General features: G+C 45.3%; 2 protein-coding genes across 2 annotated transcripts; one reads left to right on the top strand and one right to left on the bottom strand.

Annotated features, from left to right (window-relative positions):
* Positions 1 to 8,000: 8,000 nt before the first annotated feature.
* On the top strand, positions 8,001 to 10,932 carry LOC117849331 (disease resistance protein RPM1). Its single transcript, XM_034730880.2, has one exon. It carries the CDS (start codon positions 8,060 to 8,062, stop codon positions 10,763 to 10,765), a length of 2,706 nt encoding a protein of 901 aa, XP_034586771.1. The 5' UTR covers positions 8,001 to 8,059; the 3' UTR covers positions 10,766 to 10,932.
* Positions 10,933 to 11,598: 666 nt separating this feature from the next.
* On the bottom strand, positions 11,599 to 15,090 carry LOC117850836 (guanylate kinase 1-like). Its single transcript, XM_072292876.1, is given in 12 exon segments — positions 11,599 to 11,938; positions 11,941 to 12,020; positions 12,119 to 12,227; positions 12,311 to 12,353; positions 12,456 to 12,591; positions 12,713 to 12,834; positions 12,912 to 13,274; positions 13,418 to 13,547; positions 13,642 to 13,718; positions 14,270 to 14,350; positions 14,550 to 14,605; positions 14,935 to 15,090. Coding segments are annotated over 11 exon segments (1,197 nt in total). The 5' UTR covers positions 14,553 to 14,605; positions 14,935 to 15,090; the 3' UTR covers positions 11,599 to 11,885.
* Positions 15,091 to 19,403: the final 4,313 nt, after the last annotated feature.

Genomic DNA, 19,403 nt, shown 5'->3' with positions numbered 1-19,403 from the left:
TGATTTTCAGTGAGGGGGACTTCGTGTACCTTAAGGTCTCTCCGATTCGAGGTACCCGAAGGTTCCAAGTGCAAGGAAAACTGGCCCCTCGGTATATCGGACCATACAAGGTGCTAAAAAGAGTTGGAGCGGTAGCCTACCGTATTCAGTTGCCCGAAGAAATGTCGGACATCCACCCGGTATTTCATGTGTCCCAGCTAAGAAAATGCCTGAGAGTACCAGAAGAGCAAGTACCGGTGGAAACCATAGATTTGCAGAGGGATCTGCGATATCAGGAGGTACCCGTCAAGATTCTGGACACCGTCACCACAAGGACAAGGAATTCAGTAGTGCGGATTTGCAGAGTCCAATGGAGTAGGCATGGTGAAGAAGAAGCCACTTGGGAACGCGAGGATGCGTTAAAGAAGGAATTTTCCCATCTGTTCAGGATTCAGCCGAATCTCGAGGATGAGATTCAATTTAAGTGGGGTAGGTTTGTAACGCCCGTAAAATACACCCAGTTAAATCACTCGTTAAAAATGCTTTCCAAAATTTTTCCGACCGCCGAGCTCCGTCAAATCCTTTCCCTTCCGTCGGACCCGCCGTCCTGGCCCTGGCTTGTCAACTCTCTTTTTCCGCTCCCCGTAATTTTCGCCGCGTGCCCGTCAAGTCCATCACCGCGCAGTCGAATCCCGCAATTTTCGCCATCTTTTTCCCCTCCCTTTTCTCCCTTCTCTTCCTTCTTTCTTTTTCCTCCTCTTTCTTTCCCTTCTCCTTTTTCCTTCTCTTTCTTCCTCCTCTCCCTTCCTCTTTCTTCTCTCTCTCCTTTATTTCTCCCTGCCACCTCCCACTTGCGCCTAGCACCCTCACCTCCTGCTGGCACGCGCGCCGAGGCGCTCGAGGCGCGCACGCGCGGTGGCCGCGCCGCGTCGGGCCGCGCGCCTGCGCCCACGCGCGTGCCCGCGCCGCGCCGCCCGTCGCCCGCGCCACGCCCGCGCCGCGTCACGTCGCCCGTGCCACGCCCGCTCGCGCCTTGGCATCTAGTGCTTGGCCCGGTGCGTCGCGTCGTGTCGCCGGTCGCCGCTCCTGTGCCCTCGTCGACCACGCCGCCACGCCGTCCACGAGCTTCACCACCCCGGCACGCCACCGGCCAAAGGTCCGGCCGCCATCATTGCCTCGGCCTTCGCCCGCCCGTGCGCCACCTATAAAAGGGGGGAAGCCGAGCCCTGCACCTCCACACCCTCACCACGAGCACCTTGCCTTCCTCCACCACCACCACCAGAACACTGACGGCCAACCCTTCCTCTACCTCCTGTTGTCTCCAGGAAGAAGAAAGGGGTAAATCCCTCTCCTCGCGATCCAACCCACCAGTTTCCCTTATTCGCAAACAAGTCCTCCCACCATTCCAAAAATAATTACAGATAGGCCCCTGCTCCCGCGGTTCAGTCCTAAACCTCTTTTTAAAGCCCCTAATACTCCTTTAACCCGTCATTTCATGCGCCAAATTTCCTCCAATCCATCCCAAATTCGACCACGGCCTCCTCTCATATATTTCCGCCGAGGCATATCAAAATTTCATGAAAATACCCTGCCTACCTATTTTCCGTTCATATTTCCTGTTCGGAGCTCAACGGGTAAAATCTTTTTCCTTTTTATTTATTGTGTGCTCGTTTGTGTGTGCCGTAGATCGCGGAGTACCCGAGGAGGAGCGCGAGGAGGAGTTCAACCGCGAGCCCGAGCCCGAGGACCAGTACCGCGAGCAGGAGCTCCCGGAAGGCTTTGAGAACGGCAAGTCCAATCTCACCCTTTGATGCATATTTAATACCCAGTTTTTCAGACACAACCTATTGGCCTGTTTTAGAAAATGCATATTGTTTTATCGCAAGACATGGTTGGATAGCCACCCCTTGATTGTGATGATTATTCCTTGTTGTCCCATATTTATCTCTAAATATGAGTTGCTCTGTTTAGATGATAAATACTGCTAGAAAGCTTAGGAACTCATTATCCAAATGCAATCATGACTACACCTGTTTATTCGGAAAATAAATGTGTGAGTATGTTTAACTGAGGAGTTGGGTTTTCGGGTGTAAAGAGAGGTGGTGGATGAGATGGATTGGTGTTTCTTGTATGGAATGCCGGGTTGTTGGGCTCGTACCTTAGTGGTTGAGCAGAGTGGGAGGTATCCATCTTGTCATGGCTAAGGACCGAGTTGATGTGTCATCCTGCCTAATTCCATCATCGTGCAACCACTCGACCGTTGTATGGGCAACGGCTTAGCATAAACCCCACTAGCTAAACTGCTAGGCTTCAGGTGTGCTGGTGAGCAACGGGAGCCCTTGGAAAAGGACTAAGCTCTTGGTGACTTAGGTCCCGGTTTCGGCCCCGTGGATGGGTTGCTAACCCCTTGGGTGCTTCCGTGTTGACTAGTCGGTGTTGGCTAAGGTGGGTAATGGCTTTGTTAGGATCCGTACCGTCACTAAGGTGATCGCGATACGGTACCCTACTTGTGGGAAAAGTGTACAACCTCTGCAGAGTTAAAACCTATCCGGGTAGCCGTGTCCACGGCATTGGACGAGTTACGGCTCGGTCACACAACTAGCTTTTGGGGATGACTGGTATTTTACTGCGTGTGTGGGTGTGTGGAATTTTGGAAGTGTCCGGCAGTTGTGCCGTGCGCTACGGCGGACGGGGAGTCCGGTAGCGATAAAACTTGGATCCTTTGTGTAGGATCAACCCCACTTGATATATCGTTTACTAAAATGTTTTCATGAAACTTCTTTGAAATGAAACCCTGCATGTGTCTAAAATTCAGCTTTACTACAAATAAACCACCGCTTTATCCTTGATTATTCATATGCATATTCTTGTTGTATCCCTCTCCGTGGATGGGGTTGGACTTGCTGAGTACTTTTGTACTCACCCTTGTGTTGTTACTTCAGAGGAGGATCCGGACTTCGTCACCGAGGACTTCGAGTAGGAGGTTGCGTCTGCACCCAACGCTGCCTGCGGTGTTGGCCCTTTTGTAGGATGCTTCCGCTGACGCTTAGTTCCGATTGCAGCCCGGAGTCCGACTGGACTGCAACTTGGATTTGTATTGTTATCGCTTTAGTCTTGCTTTGGGTGTGGCTTGCCCGCCCGCTCATTCGGGAGTTGTACAGTTTCTGAACTATCTGTTGAATAAATGTGTTATCAGTCTCCTGGGACTGATAATTGGATCACATTTAGTCTCTACTTATGTGGGGACGCTTCACTCTGCTTGGACTCCATTTGCCACTTCAACGCATCTTTCGCTTCTTTGCGTAGTCCTCGTCGAATGGAATCCCTGTAAAGAATTTGCAACATGAACAGTTGCACTTGAGTCAATCCACCAAGTAGATTTCGAATACTGTGTATACAAGGATTCATTTACAAAGGAGATAGTGTTCTCACCTCTTTTTGCCATTATTGACTTTAACTAGTCGGGACATTCTTTCTTGTAGTGCCCCTTTTTCTTGCAGTGTAGACATTGATCTTTGTCTACTGTGATAGGCTTTTGGTGAGTCTGCTACATGGGAGGCTTTCCTCGTGCCTTGAAAGAGGAGTTAGCATTCTTTTTCCTATTGTCCTTCACATAGTGCAATGAACCACCATATGAGGATCTAATTCTATCCTCTTCCTGCACGCACATGGCTATCATTTTTTCCATGTCCCACTGTTCTGGCTGCATGTTATAATTGACAACAAAAGTGTCAAACTCTTTTGGCTGGGAAGCGAAAACCAAGTGAATAATGTGCCCAGACTTGAGCTCAAGATCCATTGGCTTCAACTGTGCTGCCAAGTTATACATCCTCAAGATGTGATCTCTTATGCCAGTCCCTCCTCCATTGTACCTCTCTTGTGGCCAGCTGCTTGAACAGCTGGGTAGCATATATCTTTGAGGAACCAGTGAACTGATTCCTTATCTTCTCGAGGTACTCTGCGACGGAGTCGCACTCTGTGATCGAGCCCAAAATTGCAGGCTCAATCGTATTCTTTACCAAAGCCATACATTTCTTGTTGGCAGTGGTCCACTGTTTGTTTTTAAGGGTATATGCCAACTCTAGTGGAGCATAGTCCCTTTCCTTTTGCTGCCATGCAACATCATCATCACCTTCAGCCCTCACTGGCTTCTCTGGAGCTTGTGGCCGCGGTGTAGTCAGCACCCAGTCAACTTCTCCACAAACGAAGGAGAATTCAATCTTCTTCCTCCACTCTGTATGGTTGTTGCCTTTCAGAATGGGTATCTCTTTGAGACAAGCCATTAAGTTGAATGATCCTGAAATTTGCAATCCAAGGTGAGATCATAACAACAATTGCATGATTTATTTCCAACGTTGGTCAAAAAATAAAACATACAACTCTTTATGCAATTTAAAACTATATCACCGTTAGGCAGAAAAAGAAATAAAAGCATCAAAAAAACTTTTTAAATCATGATACAGTTATTAACAACGTTGGTTAGAAAATAACAGTACCATAATCTAATTAACTTTATCATGCTCTCACAAATTTAATTGTCTCGTTGGTTCAAATTAAATTTAAAATAGAGCAATAAATTTAACTTTTGCAGCGGAAACTGTGAAATAACTCTATTTTCAGAAGCAAAACCACTGTGTAAACTTTATTAATCTCTAATACAAATTATCCCATTGGGTCAAATTAGATTAGAGACTAAAACTATGCAAAAAAACATCAATTAAATGCTTCTGGAAATAGAAAAAACTAATTATCAGGCGTTACTGTGCAAAACTTTCTTTTCGGCCCAGCAGCGAAAACGGCCCACAGCCCGTTCCCGCGCTCAGCCCGCTCGCGCGACGCAGCCGGCCCACCCGTGAGCGCGACCTGCTGGCCCGTGAGCGCGGCCTGCTGGCCTTTGGCCCAGCAGCCGCGTTCCACGCCTGGCAGCCCCGCAAGCCGGTTGTTGAGCCGCAACTTGGGCCCAGGCTGTGATTCCGGCCTGCCATCGCCGCCCGCCTGGGCCATATCTGGCCCGCTCGTACTGATCCGTCCGATTTGATCGGACGGTCCGGCGGCATTTTCGGCCGAACAAAAACGGCGGAACGGCCGGCTCCCCACAACCCTAGCGCCATTCTGTTCCTCTCTCCCCTGCGAGCTCCCGCCGTGGCGGCGGTGGCGGGGCTGTCTCTCCCACGCCCGGCGATGGCCGGTGGCGGCGGTGGAGGGATGGCCCCGCCGGCGCACGGACGCGGTAGCCCCCTCCCCTTTCTCCTTCTTGCCTCCCCCCTTTCTCCCTCCGAGCCTCCTGAAAAAACGAGATCCAGAGAGCCATGGCGACCACGGAGGAGGACCGGCGCCACCGCGGGTCCCCTCGCCGGCGCGCGCGTCCACCGCGAGGTTGGGCACGCCGCCGTTGAGCGGTCCTTTGGTGGTGCTGTTGTGCCCCCCGAGTCCCGAGCGAGTGCTCCGGCGGCTCGGGTGGACCTTTTCCCCGGCGAGCCCGAGGCTCGGCCAGCCTTTGCCGCTCGCCGTCGGTGGACGTGCGGCGGTGAGGTCAGCGGCAGGTAAGCCACTCCGCGTCCCTCTTTTCTTTAGATCTAGGGTTAAGGTTAGGGTTTTACTTTTTCTGTTTCTTTTTGGATCTACTTCTTTTTCCCGATCTAGAAGAGCTTCTAGTCAGGTGTCTGATACCATTGTAAGAAGCGTGCCTAGGATCTCTAGATGCACATCTAGTCGGGATCATAAACAACATGAGGGACATGGTGTTTCTGGTGAGTGCCGAGAGGGAGTGAGAGAGATAGGGGTACCTTCACCCCTAGGGGTGGGAGCAGCAGAGCTGCTGGCCATCGCTGGTTCGCTTGGGGAAGTCTGCGCAAGGCAGCGACGCGTAGTGCCGAGTCCGGTCGCCGGTGAGGTGGCGGTGGTACTTCCCGCCGCTACTGCGCAAAACCTAGATCGGTAGGTGTGTCGGTGGAGCGGCTGGCTGCGGCGAACCTCGTGAGCTGAGCCGGGTCCCCCACCCTGTTTATATAGCGCAGCACGACAGGGGCCCACCACCCAATGCTAGGGTGAGCGCCCCCGATCAGGGCGCGGATCAGGGTCCCGATGGGCCTTTGGGCCCATTGGGAAGGAGATCAATCTAACAAGGAGCACCAAGAACCAGTGATAGAGAGGATGCTGCTCCATGTTGTTATCCTCTTGACCCATGCATGGCTGCTAAGTACTTGTGAATAGTGTTACCCAATTGATCAATAACTAGTAGCCGGTGCCACGGCTGACCCTATAGGTTGCAAACATCTGCAACCGAAACCCCTCTAGATTTTACAAGCAGCGCATGATGGCTCTGCTCTAGATTCTAATGTTATCCGTACTGTCAATGCAGTGGTGTCTTCTTTCCCTTTTTCTCCTATGTAAAGAGCTGGCTATTTACTTGTATTCATTGGGATTGCCACTGCCTTGTGTCTTCATTTAGTGAAAAAAATTTTAGTTGAGTCTACAATGCTTATTGGAGAAGATGTTTAGTGGAGGCCGCCTATGGCTCGGGTAGGTCCGCGCAACTCTGAAGATTTGGCCACAACTTCAGCATCATTCTTAGGCCGGGTCTGTTTGGGGAAATTTGGGGAAAAATATTCTACAGGCTTGCATGAAACTTATTAGCACAACAAATCAATTACCACGCTAAATTGAGAGATCCCACTCTCAAGGCGCAACCTTGCTCTTTCCGACCTTTTGTCATTGGAATTTTCGCATTCACAAAGCATACACATCTTGTTCATTGGCCTTTTCATTGTGAGACTCCACACCGTTTGGTCCTTATAATAAGTGAGAACTGGGATGCCCTTCCCAAACCCTCACGAAGACGCTCCCTCATTCTTGGGTAGCTTTACCTAGCCTGGATTAATTGCAGATGGCGTAAAGGAGGTATGGTCCTACTGCTCCTCACGATCAAGTAGTGTGTGTATCTTTCCTTTTCGTTCTCAATCTAGATGAGTTGGTGGTTTGGACTTCAATTTGGTGCGGAGTAAAGTATATAAATGAGTTGCTATATGTCTCAATCATAGCTGCAGTTTGAACTTTATTTCTAGAATTTATGCACGTGAAGCCGTGAACCTTTTACAAGTTTTAGAGGTCATTCGGATGTTCCAAATCGATAAAATTGGTATAAGCCGTGAACCTTACTAATTTAACCTTTCTTAAATATGCTGATGAATTACTAAGGGAAGTCATGAGAGTATATATTTTTTTTTCATGAAACACAATAATACATGCATGCAAACTGATCCCTATGAATGTACACATGCACATCCCACCCCTATTAACACCTAAGAGAGAATGAGCCAATTGATCTTGAGAATTACAAGTCACCATAAACCATAAACGTCTTTGTTATCGATGGGTATGTTGCCGAAGGCTTCCCAAGTGGACGTGTTTGATCACAAGGAACCTAACACCAATTGGGTACCCTAAGTTAACTAATTTTTATGAATTTTGTTGTGAGGTATCAAACAAAATCGTTAAGTTGGCTTGTATGAGCTCAACTTTTGATTTGTCTTAGAAATGGAACCGATGTAATGGTCATAGAATGATGGATACTAATCTAAAATGAATCTAGCAAGATGATCCTTGCAACTAGCATGGTTAGACCCAAAACATGTCTTTGCCTATGTATGTACCACTCTGTGCAGGCAGAGCCGAGCACACCACGAATTTGACAAACACAAAAGGAATTGGATTACACACACACAACAAATTCAAGTACTTGAAATTTGGGGTACCGCAATACTCATCCAAACAGACCTTAAGATGAAGTCAATAGGTGGTTCTACCTTTTTGCCTGCGTTTGAAGATGTGTGTTTTTACAGACATTTATACCCTCTTATAATTTTCCTGCCCGAAAGGGAAAATAGAAGATGAAATAAACATGAGGTCAGCGGTTTTCCAATATGAAGTTGTTATTTTGCATGCTTATGCCTTCTTATCCAAACCTTTTATTATTCTCATTTCGACCTCAGTTTCATAAATTGAATGCAGGAGGAGCCAATTGGTAGTTTGCGTCGCCTAATCTGCCAGGAGTAATATACGAAAGTTGAAATCAAGAACAATGACGCAAGGTTTGATACTGATTGTGCTTCAAAAGATCACAGCTACACTAGGAGGCGCTGCAGTAACTGCACTTGTTTCAAAAGTTGGGGAAGTAGCCAGCATTATACTTGAAGCAGAGAGCATCATGAAGGAAATCGAGAGTGAATTTGAGATAATGCAAGCCTTCGTAAGTCAAGTAGATCAATACACTGGAAGCCACCAGATCCTCGAGTCCTGGCTAAAGCATATAAGAAAGGTTGCCTGTGATGTTGAGGACATCATAGATGAATATGCATTTCTCCTGGGAAAAATGGCCAATCCAGAAAGCTTCCTGAAGAAAGCATTTCATAATTCCAAAAACATCAAAACCTGGAACAACATCGCTTCTCAGCTGAAACATGTGAAAGCTCGCCTCCAAAACCTAACAGTTATGAAAGAGAGATATGGCATCGTGATATCAGGAAATGGTGTTGGTTCATCAAGCCATAATATTACTCGGCAGCTTTACTTGTCTGATGCTTCCTACTTAAATGACGATGATAATGATGTGATCATAGGGCATGAAATTGAAGCGCAGATGTTAGCACAGTGTGTAAACGACAATGCTGCTGATCGTACAGTTATCTCCATCTGCGGAATGGGAGGTTCAGGCAAAACCACCCTTGTAAGCAGCCTATACGGAAAACAAGAAATCAGAAATATGTTTGATTGTTATGCCTGGATCACAGTATCAATGAATTATCTTATTGAAGACCTTTTGAGCAAAGTCATGAGACAACTTGATGACTCGTATGAACATTGTACAGGTGATTATAATGATTTGGTGAAGAGGATCCAGAGTTATCTCGGAAACAAGAGATACCTTATTATTTTGGACGACATGTGGAATAGAGATTGTTGGCCATGTTTTGATCTAGTATTTGTGAAGAACAAGTGCAGAAGTAGAGTCATTATTACTACTCGCATTGAAGGTGTTGCCTCATTAGCTCTGGATGATCACACTATCAAAATTGGCAGCCTTTCGGACGAAGAATCATGGACGCTCTTTAGTAAAAAGGCATTTTCAAAACTCAGCACATCAACATGCCCTGAAGGACTAGTTCCATGGGCAGAAAAGATATTGGTGAAATGTCAAGGCTTGCCCCTTGCTATTGTTGCTATAGGGAGCCTTCTATCTTATAGAGATATGGAGGAACAAGAGTGGCGACTGTTCTATAATCAACTCAATTGGCAACTAACAAATAATCCAGAACTCTACTGGGTTTCACGTGTTCTAAAATTGAGCTTAAGTGATCTTTCAAGCCACTTGAGGAATTGTTTCCTTTACTGTGCCTTATTTCCTGAAGATTACCAAATACGACGGAGGTGGATAATTAGATTGTGGGTAGCCGAAGGTTTTGTAGAAGATCGAGGAACCGAGACAACGCCGGAGGAAGTTGCTGAGGACTACCTCAAGGAACTTACTCGGCGCTCATTGATTCAAGTAACTGAAAGGAACGAATTTGGAAGGCCAAAGAGATTTCAGGTGCATGACCTAGTCAGAGAAATGGCACTGACCATATCAAGAAAAGAGATGTTTGCTCACATATGTAACCACCCAGATATAACAGATATTGGTGATGTGGCAAACCGTGTATCAGTGCACAGTGGGGGGCAAGTCTATCAGCCAGGCCCATCTTCACAGCATCTGCGCTCATTTTTATTGTTCGATAAACAAGTGTCTATTCTATGGATCAACGCTGCTTCATCGAATTTCAGACTGTTAAGAGTCTTGTGCCTCAGATACTCCCTCCTCAAGGATATTCCTGATGCCATTACTAGTTTATTCAATCTACACTATCTTGATCTATCACGTACCAAAGTAAACAAGGTCCAAAAATCTGTGGCAAGGCTCAAGAAACTACAGACATTACACCTCAGGTTTGCTTATGTGCGGGAGTTGCCGCCTGAAATAACCATGCTCACAAGCCTTCGGCACCTGTCTGTGAGTAATGATTTGCATGGCACCTCGATTTCTGGAAATATCTGCAGACTCAAGCACCTGCAAACTCTCCGTGAGGTTGAAGCCAATAAAGATTTAGCTCAAAATCTTGGTTATCTGACACAGCTAAGAAGCTTGGGCATCACTGGAGTCCTCCAAAGCTACAATGAAGATCTCTGGGCCTCCATCATGAAGATGACTGTTCTTACAAAATTGGCTGTCGGAACTAGTGGTGAGAATGAAGCCCTTAACTTGCAAAAGTTGAGACCTCCTAGGAATCTGGAGAAACTTTATTTGACTGGCATGTTGGCAGATGGGGCGTTTCCCCCAATATGTGATGGTTTTCAGAAGCTTAGGGTCCTAACATTGCGCTGGTCCGGGCTGGTAGAAGATCCCATCAAGTTGTTGTCTCAAATGGTAAATCTTGTTTACCTTAATCTTTATTGTGCGTATGATGGGGAATCCTTGGAGTTCTGTTCTGGATGGTTTCCAAAGCTAAAGCAGCTCCACCTTGGGAATTTGAAGAACCTGTCATCAGTTCAGATAAGCAATGGCGCCATTGCAAACTTAGCATACCTAGAGCTTCGTGAGCTACAAAATCTTAAAGTCGTGCCTGAAGGCCTGAAATACCTTAGATCGCTTCAGCACTTGTATGCAAGGAACATGCCAGGAGACTTTGTGGAGATGCTAGAGGGAGATTGCAAGGAATTTGTTCAGCACATTACCAACATTGAATGTGTGTGAGATGATAGAGAAACTGTAATCCTATCAGTCTGCCCAACTGCGTCCAGTGCGTTTTTTCAGAGTTGTGATGAACTAAAATACATGCAGTTCGTCTGGATGGAACTGTAACCAGATTCACAGAATGCTTCAGTTACATTCTTAATCCAATTGCGTTCTTATTCTGCTAGTTGTGTGTGTGTCAGGATATCATGTTTGTAACCAGTCTTATGTCCATACATGCAGCTCAATAAGCAAACTTGATTTTAACTTAGTTTGTGGTCGCAGAGACCGGAGACTATTTCTTTTTCTAAAAGAAAACTGAAGAGAAAAAAGACGATATTTTCGCGGACAAGAAATTTCTTTCTGGAATTTAGACTAAAAGGAATGCAAATGAAAAAGGTAGTGAAAAATAACAGCAAGAGGGCCGAGTTTTGGGCCACTGGGCCACTGGACCCCCGAGATAGATGATATTTCAGGAGTTCCACCCAAAAAGACCTTTTTCCTTTGGGCTATAATATCTGGATGCCTAGCGCGGCCCAGCCCAAATCAAATGGGTTTGTAATTTGTAACTAAACATTTGCCTGTCTTGGCACCCGAAGTTGCAAGCTTACGAAATGGTCAATAATTGACTTTTGAAAATTATTACTGTCGTCGACCACTTTGGTGACTGCTTGTTTGACATCCCGTTATTAAACTCTTTTTTTTTAAAAAAATTACCCAATCATTTTCAATCATCCAAACTCAAATACACGAAAAGTAATTTACCATCCAAGTTTACATTTGCTTACTGTATGGAACCACTAATCAGCTAGAGAAGTGCAACATGATCCAAAAGAGTTGAGGGAATCACAACATAATCCAGCAATGAGCTCAATGTCATTAAGACCACAGGAACAATTAGAGATAGGCTCCTGTCACATTATCCGACGAACAGATATCTCTCAACAGCAGAAAATTACACAATCCCCTCACAAAAATAAGGTACAATCCCTCGCTATGATTTCACTTAGTTGTGGCACAAACAAATAACAAATGGAAATAAATTCCATGCTTGTTTCCTTCTTTTTCCTAACTAAGATGTTTTCTGAAGCTATCATCCCATGGGAATTGATCCAAAATTCATGTCAGCAGTTCTGCAGTATCATTTGGAAGAATGCTTTGGGTCATCTAAAACACCCAAATAAGCTGTTGTCAAAAGGAGTTAACTGGGCGTATCTTAAGGCCCCTTGTTCGTCCTGGTGCACCGCTCGAGAGAGCAGACAAATCAAGCGCCAGCCTGCAGGAAAGTTCAAATACAGATACAAGAGTAAGCACCAAATCATCAGCTAATAGCATGCAGTCGTGTAAAAAGAAAACAAGGAAAAGATGACATACAAGCTTGTAGCTCCATTTTCAGAATCATTAATTTCAGATTGAAGCATGATTTCTGAGTCATTTTTGGACACAATAGAGTAACTTGTGGTTTGTTTGCCATCCTCGATAACTGACGATAATGGAATTTACTATCAGAAAACGTACACCAAAGCATCAGTAGGAAGTGTACGCAGCAAAGTTCATGAAACTTACAAAGATCTGTATCTTCCTGATCATCATCCAAAGAAAGCAACTTCTGCAGGTTACAATAACAATTATTAAGAAAAGATGAGGATCATAATTGGATTCTTGCATTGCAAAAAGGTTAGGCAAGGTAGCAATGATCTGGGTGAATTACCTTCAAATTCTCATAGCAAGTTTCAAGGTCATCATTTACCAAAAGATGATCGAAGAGACCTGGTGAATTGGACTGATCAAGTTCAGCTCGAGCATTTCTGAGTCGTTTCTGGATCTGCTCCTCTGTTTCGGTACCCCTGTATGACCACAATTGACCAGAGAATAAATCAAGCATGTCATATAGTTATATGATTAAGAATTAAATAATACATCACATGAGTTTAGCCAAACACTGCATTTCATAAACTACAAATATACCGTGCCCGAAGGCGCTTCTCTAGTTCCTCGAACGATGGAGGGCATACAAAGATGAATATCGCTTCAAGAGAAGAAGCCCTCACAGATCGAGCTCCTTGGACATCAATGTCGAGAATACACCTCTTCAATGAGAAAGCAAGGGAAAGATGAAGCAATTCACCTTTCAGAAACGTGTACAAAAAGATTGTAGTAGTCTTACCTTCCCCTCATCAGTAACAGATTCAACTGCTTCAATACTTGTGCCATAAACATTTCCATGAACATGAGCAAACTCCAGAAATTTGCCCTCACTTATATCCTTGTCTATTTTGCTCCGTTCTGTAAAGTGGTAGTGAATCCCATCTATTTCTTTCTCCCTTGGAGACCTTGTGGTGTGGCTAACAGAGAATCCAAACTTTGATGGATAGTCTTTCATCAACTTTGCAATCAATGTCCCTTTACCAACACCAGAAGGCCCGCTAATAACAACCGGTTTTTGGCCCACACCAATTACTCCCTTGTTCCAAGAAACAACTTCTGTACCCTTGATTTTCCGTTGCTGCTTAACAAAGGGGGTGTCTATCTGTCGTAAAGAAAGCAGAAGAGTGTCAACTTAGTTTTTAACAATATATGCAAGCCCCTTGTGCTCGCATCTAACGTATTCCAAATCTGATAAGACTAGCAATACTTCGACTTCAAAAAAAGAATCATAGTTGCAGTGTATACCTCAAGGAACCAGATGGACTCATTCAAGGGAACACCCTTCTCAATAATCAATATCTTCTCATCATTTACTGGAATAGCAGACTGTGACTTGGTCAGAGTAGGCTGTGTCCCAAGTACTGTGGGTACAACCCTGCCATAAGATCGATGGTAGGATTCAATAGCTACGAAAAAGTAGATTGCAATTTGCAAGGGGAGCACACAAATGGAACGGTGAAGTGCAATACCATGTCTGAGTTAGTTTGTCCAGAATTTTAACAATAATGGATGGCTTGGAGTCATCATCTGATCTGCCGATAACATACTGCAAAACCAAGAAAACTTTGTTAAGGTTCAGCTGGTTCATATTACTCCATGAATGCAAACAGACAAGACAGCTGCACAAGCTATTTCAATTTTTATGCATATTAGCAAAGGTATTACAAGGTGAAACCAGGCAATCTTAGCTAATTCTAAGCAGATAAAAGAAGCATGCAGTATCCTTTATCTGTAGGGTATATGGTACCACACTGCTTTTCGCATTTTAATGAGAAAAAAGAGCAGGTCAGATCATGCGTGCTTTCTGAAACAAAAAAGTGTATACTTGTTGCCATTTGAATCCTAACTCACAAGAGATAGGCTACACAATCACAAGGTAGCTACAAAGTTTGCTGCCATTTTTAGGATTCTAGAAAGGCAAAGCCATCGAAATCAGGCGCATCAAAATCACAGCCCGTTTCGCGCACCCAGGTTTTGTCAGTAGCAAAAGGGCATAACACATCAGGCATTTCCAGCAACAGACAAAACACACGAATGACCCACTGACTAGAGCGAACTAGAGCTAATAATTGGAGCAAGTTAACCCGTCCAACTCACCGTCTTACCACCGACGTCCACGGCACTCTGTTTGGCATCCACCGCGACCTTCTCCACGCTGAACTCAACAGCCTCTTCACCCTGTTGGCCGCAGGATCAAACGGATCAAAGTCAGGAGCCACTCCAGCGCGCGTGAGCCACTAATCTAGTACCGAATGGCAATACCACCACACGTGCGCACAGGCTCGCACACCACAAGAAACGAGCAAGCTGCCAAACACACGTGCAGGCACATGTTGAGGTGCGTAAGCAAAACACTAGACAACCAAACTCAACTCACCATGAGATGCGCCGCAACGGAGGCAGGCTCGTTCCGCCCTCCCTCCCTCTCAGGCCCTGTTCATGGAAAGCAAGCAGAAGCCGCTTTAGGGTCGAGGCAAACAGATACATTTTGGTTACTGAATCAAACCCGCCGCCGCCGCGACACCCAGGACAACCGGGCTCCGTGGCTCAGAGGGCACCGGCAACGGGAACATTTCGCGGGAGGGCGCGCTAGCAAACGGGAGGATCACCGAGGCCCGCCCGCTCGGCGGCCGGACGGATCTCCGCTCCGCTCCGCGCCGAGCCGCGGCCGCGCAGGCGAGGAGGACGCCCGGCGGCGCGCTCGAGGGAAGGGAAGAGGAGAAATAATAGGAGGGCCGTGGCCGAGTTGGGGAGAAGCGTACCTGGATCTGGACCGAGGCGCGGCGCGGAGAATGCCGCGGCGGGAGGCGGTCAACGGCGAGGAGGGACGGGGCGAGGGCGGCGGCGGCGGCGGGATCGGGGGAGGAAGGGGGCGGCTTGGGGAAGCGACGACGAGGTCGCGGACTCGCGGTGTCTTTATACGACTTTTCCTTCCCTTTTTTCTTTTTTCTTTTCTCTTAGCATTTCATTTGGACCAGGCGGTGTTGGGATTCGGTGGATCTGGTCTTCGGCCCGGCAAAGGGCCCAAACCCCAAAGCCGGGGTCCTTTTCGCTTTCCCGGCTTCGCACACCTCGCTCGCCACCCACCTGGCCGTCATGAAGCCCTTTGCTTTTCCTCGCATTTTCCCAAGTTGACTCAAAGCCAAACGGATTGGCGTGTCTTGGACTCGGTTCTACACTTCTACCTGTACCAGTAGAGTAGAGTAGACTCCTCCTCTGGTCTCGTATACACGTCGTCGTCGACGTGGACCTACGTTTTTTCAATAAGAAAAACGTCGTGCTTATGAGCTTTGAGAGTTGGGACTGACACATCATATGACCAACCCATGCTCGGATGATCAGATCGTATGTTCCTGGCCGAAACAACTCAATGCTAGGTGATGGTCACGGCTGGGAGGGAATTCCATGGTACGCGTCTAGATGCGTGAACCTCTGAAACCAGCAACCATTTTTCTTTGTGCACGAAACATGCGGAGAAAATAAAATTAAAGTGTACGTACGGGATTTTGACCATTGCATTTGCATACAACAACCAAAAGCTCCAATAAACTCCGGTGGTCAATTTGAACCGTAGGTTCCTTGCAATTGCGTGACAGCAACCTGAAATTTCCACCCAATTCATGCCTTGATTGATGTGACGTGATGCCGCCCCTCCAGCAGCTGCTGAGCAGAGCATCTAGCAGGCGGCGCCAACTTGCACCGGTTTCCGTTTGACACAAGCAGCCAATTGGGTTGGGTATTCGGCCGGTTTGCTGGTAGGCTGGGAAAGCACCGAAAACGATCTTGGCCAGCCGAGCTTTCATGCCCGCAAAATGCATCCAGCCACTTATAGTCACGGACGAGTGGATGATGACCTTTCTAATGTCGACACCCCTGGTGATAAAGAGGGGACGTGTGTGTAGATTCTAACGATGCCGACCAGTCCGAATTCTTGCGGTTGCGGGTGATGGCAAGAGACTCAACTCATGGTGTCTGTGAATTTGATCCGGTTTCGGGTCCATTAGAGCCACTTGTGTTGTACGTATAGATTCTAGGGACTGATTTCGCAAGCTATACACTTACATTTATATAGTTTCTTTTTGACGTCATCTCCTATCATAACTATTGTCCCTCAGACCACAAATTTATTTTCACACTTTAATTTAATGGAGAGAAATGGCAACATAACATTCATGTGGGTCATGCAAAGTTCGTTTAGTGCACTTAGTATGAGTTTGGTTGCATGCACCACATGATGCATGTGTGGATAATTGTGGAGGGTGTGGTTCAACTAATTTGCTTGTACGATACGTTTCACTCCTATTAGTAGAATAATATATTAAGTCGATAGCCTTTTATCCTGAATGAGTTAGCAAAGTCCACCCAACCAAACAAAAGGATCACTATCTATGTTGAACCATTCCATATATAAGCCAAATAATATGACCAACCAAACACAACCTTAGAGACTTGTATTCACTAGTAGAGAATAGACCTTCCATCCATTGTTTTTAGTCCTGGTCGTTTTTGGACCCAGGACTAAAGGGCCTTTAGTCCCGGGTCAAACGGCCACCACCGACGACCACCGACGACGGGAGGTTTACCAACCGAGACTAAAGCTTCCCCTTTAGTCTCGATTGTAACGGCTAATGGGATGAGAGAATTTGGTGGGATGTTTAGTCCCGGTTAGTAACACCAACCGGGACTAAAGCCCTCCTAGTCCCGGTTGGAAATTCCAACCAGGACTAGGGGGGAGCCTTTAGTCCCGGTAGGTGTTACCAACCAGGACTAAATGCCTCGCCTATAAAAGTCAGATTTTTCCTCCCCGAGCCTGAGCCACACAGACCGAGAGCTTCAGGCTCCTTCTCCATGGCGAGCAAGCAAGCTTAGGGAGGTGCTGCCCGAATTTTTTTTCCTCATTTTCGTGGGGATTTCGTTCATCCAAAGTGTTATAAATGTTAGCTACTTCGTCCTCCCTTCATTTATTGTTATTATACTTTGTTTTATGCTTTAGAGATAGAGAAAAATGAGTTTTTTGAATGAGGGAGAATGGAGAGGATTTTTTATTTATACATGTTTTTGAGCTAGAATTTGATGGATAGCTTGCTTGCTATATATGATTCGTATTAGATAAATATCTTGATCAATATTAGGTATAGGGAAATAGAGTAAATGTGTTTTTAATATTTAGTTATTTAATAAGGTAGATAAATTGTAGGTGTAAGAAATAGAATTTGGTCATTGCTACAATTTTTTGGATAGTTTGCATGTTAAATTAGAAGTACATGAAATTACACCGGTCAACTTAATGCTACAATTGTGGAACAGGATAACAAAGATACACTAAAGACTACAGACGCTCTATAGTGGACTTCACGGAGTCAATAATCCAAAAATAATGGTAGAACAGAACAACTTTGAGTCCACAAACTCGGGCTGAATATCATAAAAGAATCTTGAAATAGTTTTCTAAACGCCTTTTGGAGCCACATTCTCATAATAGAAGTATGGTGGCCCAATAGCCTGTTCAGGTAGAGATCTGTTCACTAACCTTGACCCATTGACTTTTGGTTGGTTTATGCTTGCCAAAACTAGCCATGCTCAGTGAACAGATCTTTTGCCTAGACAGGTTATTGTGTGCCACCATACTTCTATTATGAAAATGTGGCACTTGCTACAAAAGATGTTTGGACAATTATTTCAAGATTCTTTTATGATATTCAATCCGAGTATATGGAGTCAAAGATCTTCTATTGTACCATTATTTTCTAGTACTGGAGGAGTGGATGTGACTCTCCATAGACTTCCAAGAAAATTGAGTCATGTGTAGAGACGGTTTGGAGGGCGAACATTCTGCTATATTGTACCATTATTTTAGAATTATTGACTATGTGAAGTTCAATATGGAGCGTATGTAATCTTTAGTGTATATATATCTTTATTATCTTCTTCCAGAATTCTAGCATTTTTTTTATCGACCTAATGAATGATATGAAGGTTGATTGGTGTATTTTCATGTGAATTATTTTTATCTTAATATGGTTGATTGGTGTAAATTATCAATATTATCAAGTTCTTTATTTGATACGAAGACCTATATCCATTTTTCACATAATACGATGCACATGGACCGACCGTGGATGTACAACGCGGATAGATGGACCAAGGAGTTCATTGATGGCTTACCTTATTTTCTTGAAGCGGCTAAAGCCAACAAGCTAGAGGAAGAATTCATATATTTTCCATGCTTCCAATGTAGTAACAAGAAGGACTACTCTTCCCAAGGGACTCTTCACAGCCACTTGTTTAGATACGGTTTCATGCCTAACTATTTGGTTTGGACCAAGCATGGTGAAAGAGGGGTTATAATGGAAGACAATAAAGAAGAGGAGGATGATAGCAATATTTCGGACTGAGCTGCAGGCCAAGCTTTTGCAGATACTACAATAGGTGAGGCTGATGAAGAAGAGTTTGCAGAAGACAACTCTACTGATGATCTTGGTCAGGTGCTACGGAATGCATAGAAAGAATGTGAAACTGAGAAAGAATTAGAAAAGTTACAGCACATGATAGATGATCAAAAAAATTGTTGTACCTAGATTGCAAGCAGGGGCATAAAAAATTGGGTACCACACTGAAAATGCTGCAATGGAAGGCAAAAAATGGTGTGTCCGATAATGTATTTCAGGGGATATTGAAAATTGTAAAGAACATGCTTCCTGAGAATAATGAATTACTATCCACAACATATCAAGCTAAACAGGTTGTTTGCCCTCTAGGATTGGAGGTTTAGAAGATACACGCATGCCCTAATGACTGTATCCTCTATCGTGGTGATGAATACAAGAAATTGGATGCTTATCCTGTATGCGGATCACTGCGGTATAAGATCAGGCGAGATGATCCTGGTGATGTTGAGGAGCAGCCTCCCAAGAAGAGAGTTTCGACGAATGTGATGTGGTATTTTCCTATAATACCATATTTGAAGCGTTTGTTCAGAAATAAGGCGAATGCTAAGTTGTTGCGGTGGCACAAAGAAGAACGTAAGCAAGATGAGATATTTTGATACCCCGCGGATGGGGCTTAGTGGAGATCAATTGATAGAGCATTCCCGAACTTTGAAAGTGATGCAAGGAACATAAGGTTTGGTTTAAGTCCTGATGGATTCAATCCATTCGGTCAATTGAGTAGTGGTGATAGTATTTGGCCTGTGGCCTTATGTATGTTCAACCTTCCTCCTCGGCTGTGCATG

Source organism: Setaria viridis, chromosome 3 (genome assembly GCF_005286985.2).
Source record: "Setaria viridis chromosome 3, Setaria_viridis_v4.0, whole genome shotgun sequence".
Lineage (NCBI taxonomy): Eukaryota > Viridiplantae > Streptophyta > Magnoliopsida > Poales > Poaceae > Setaria > Setaria viridis.
Note: the sequence above shows the minus strand (reverse complement) of the source record. Positions and strands in the feature narration are given on the sequence as shown.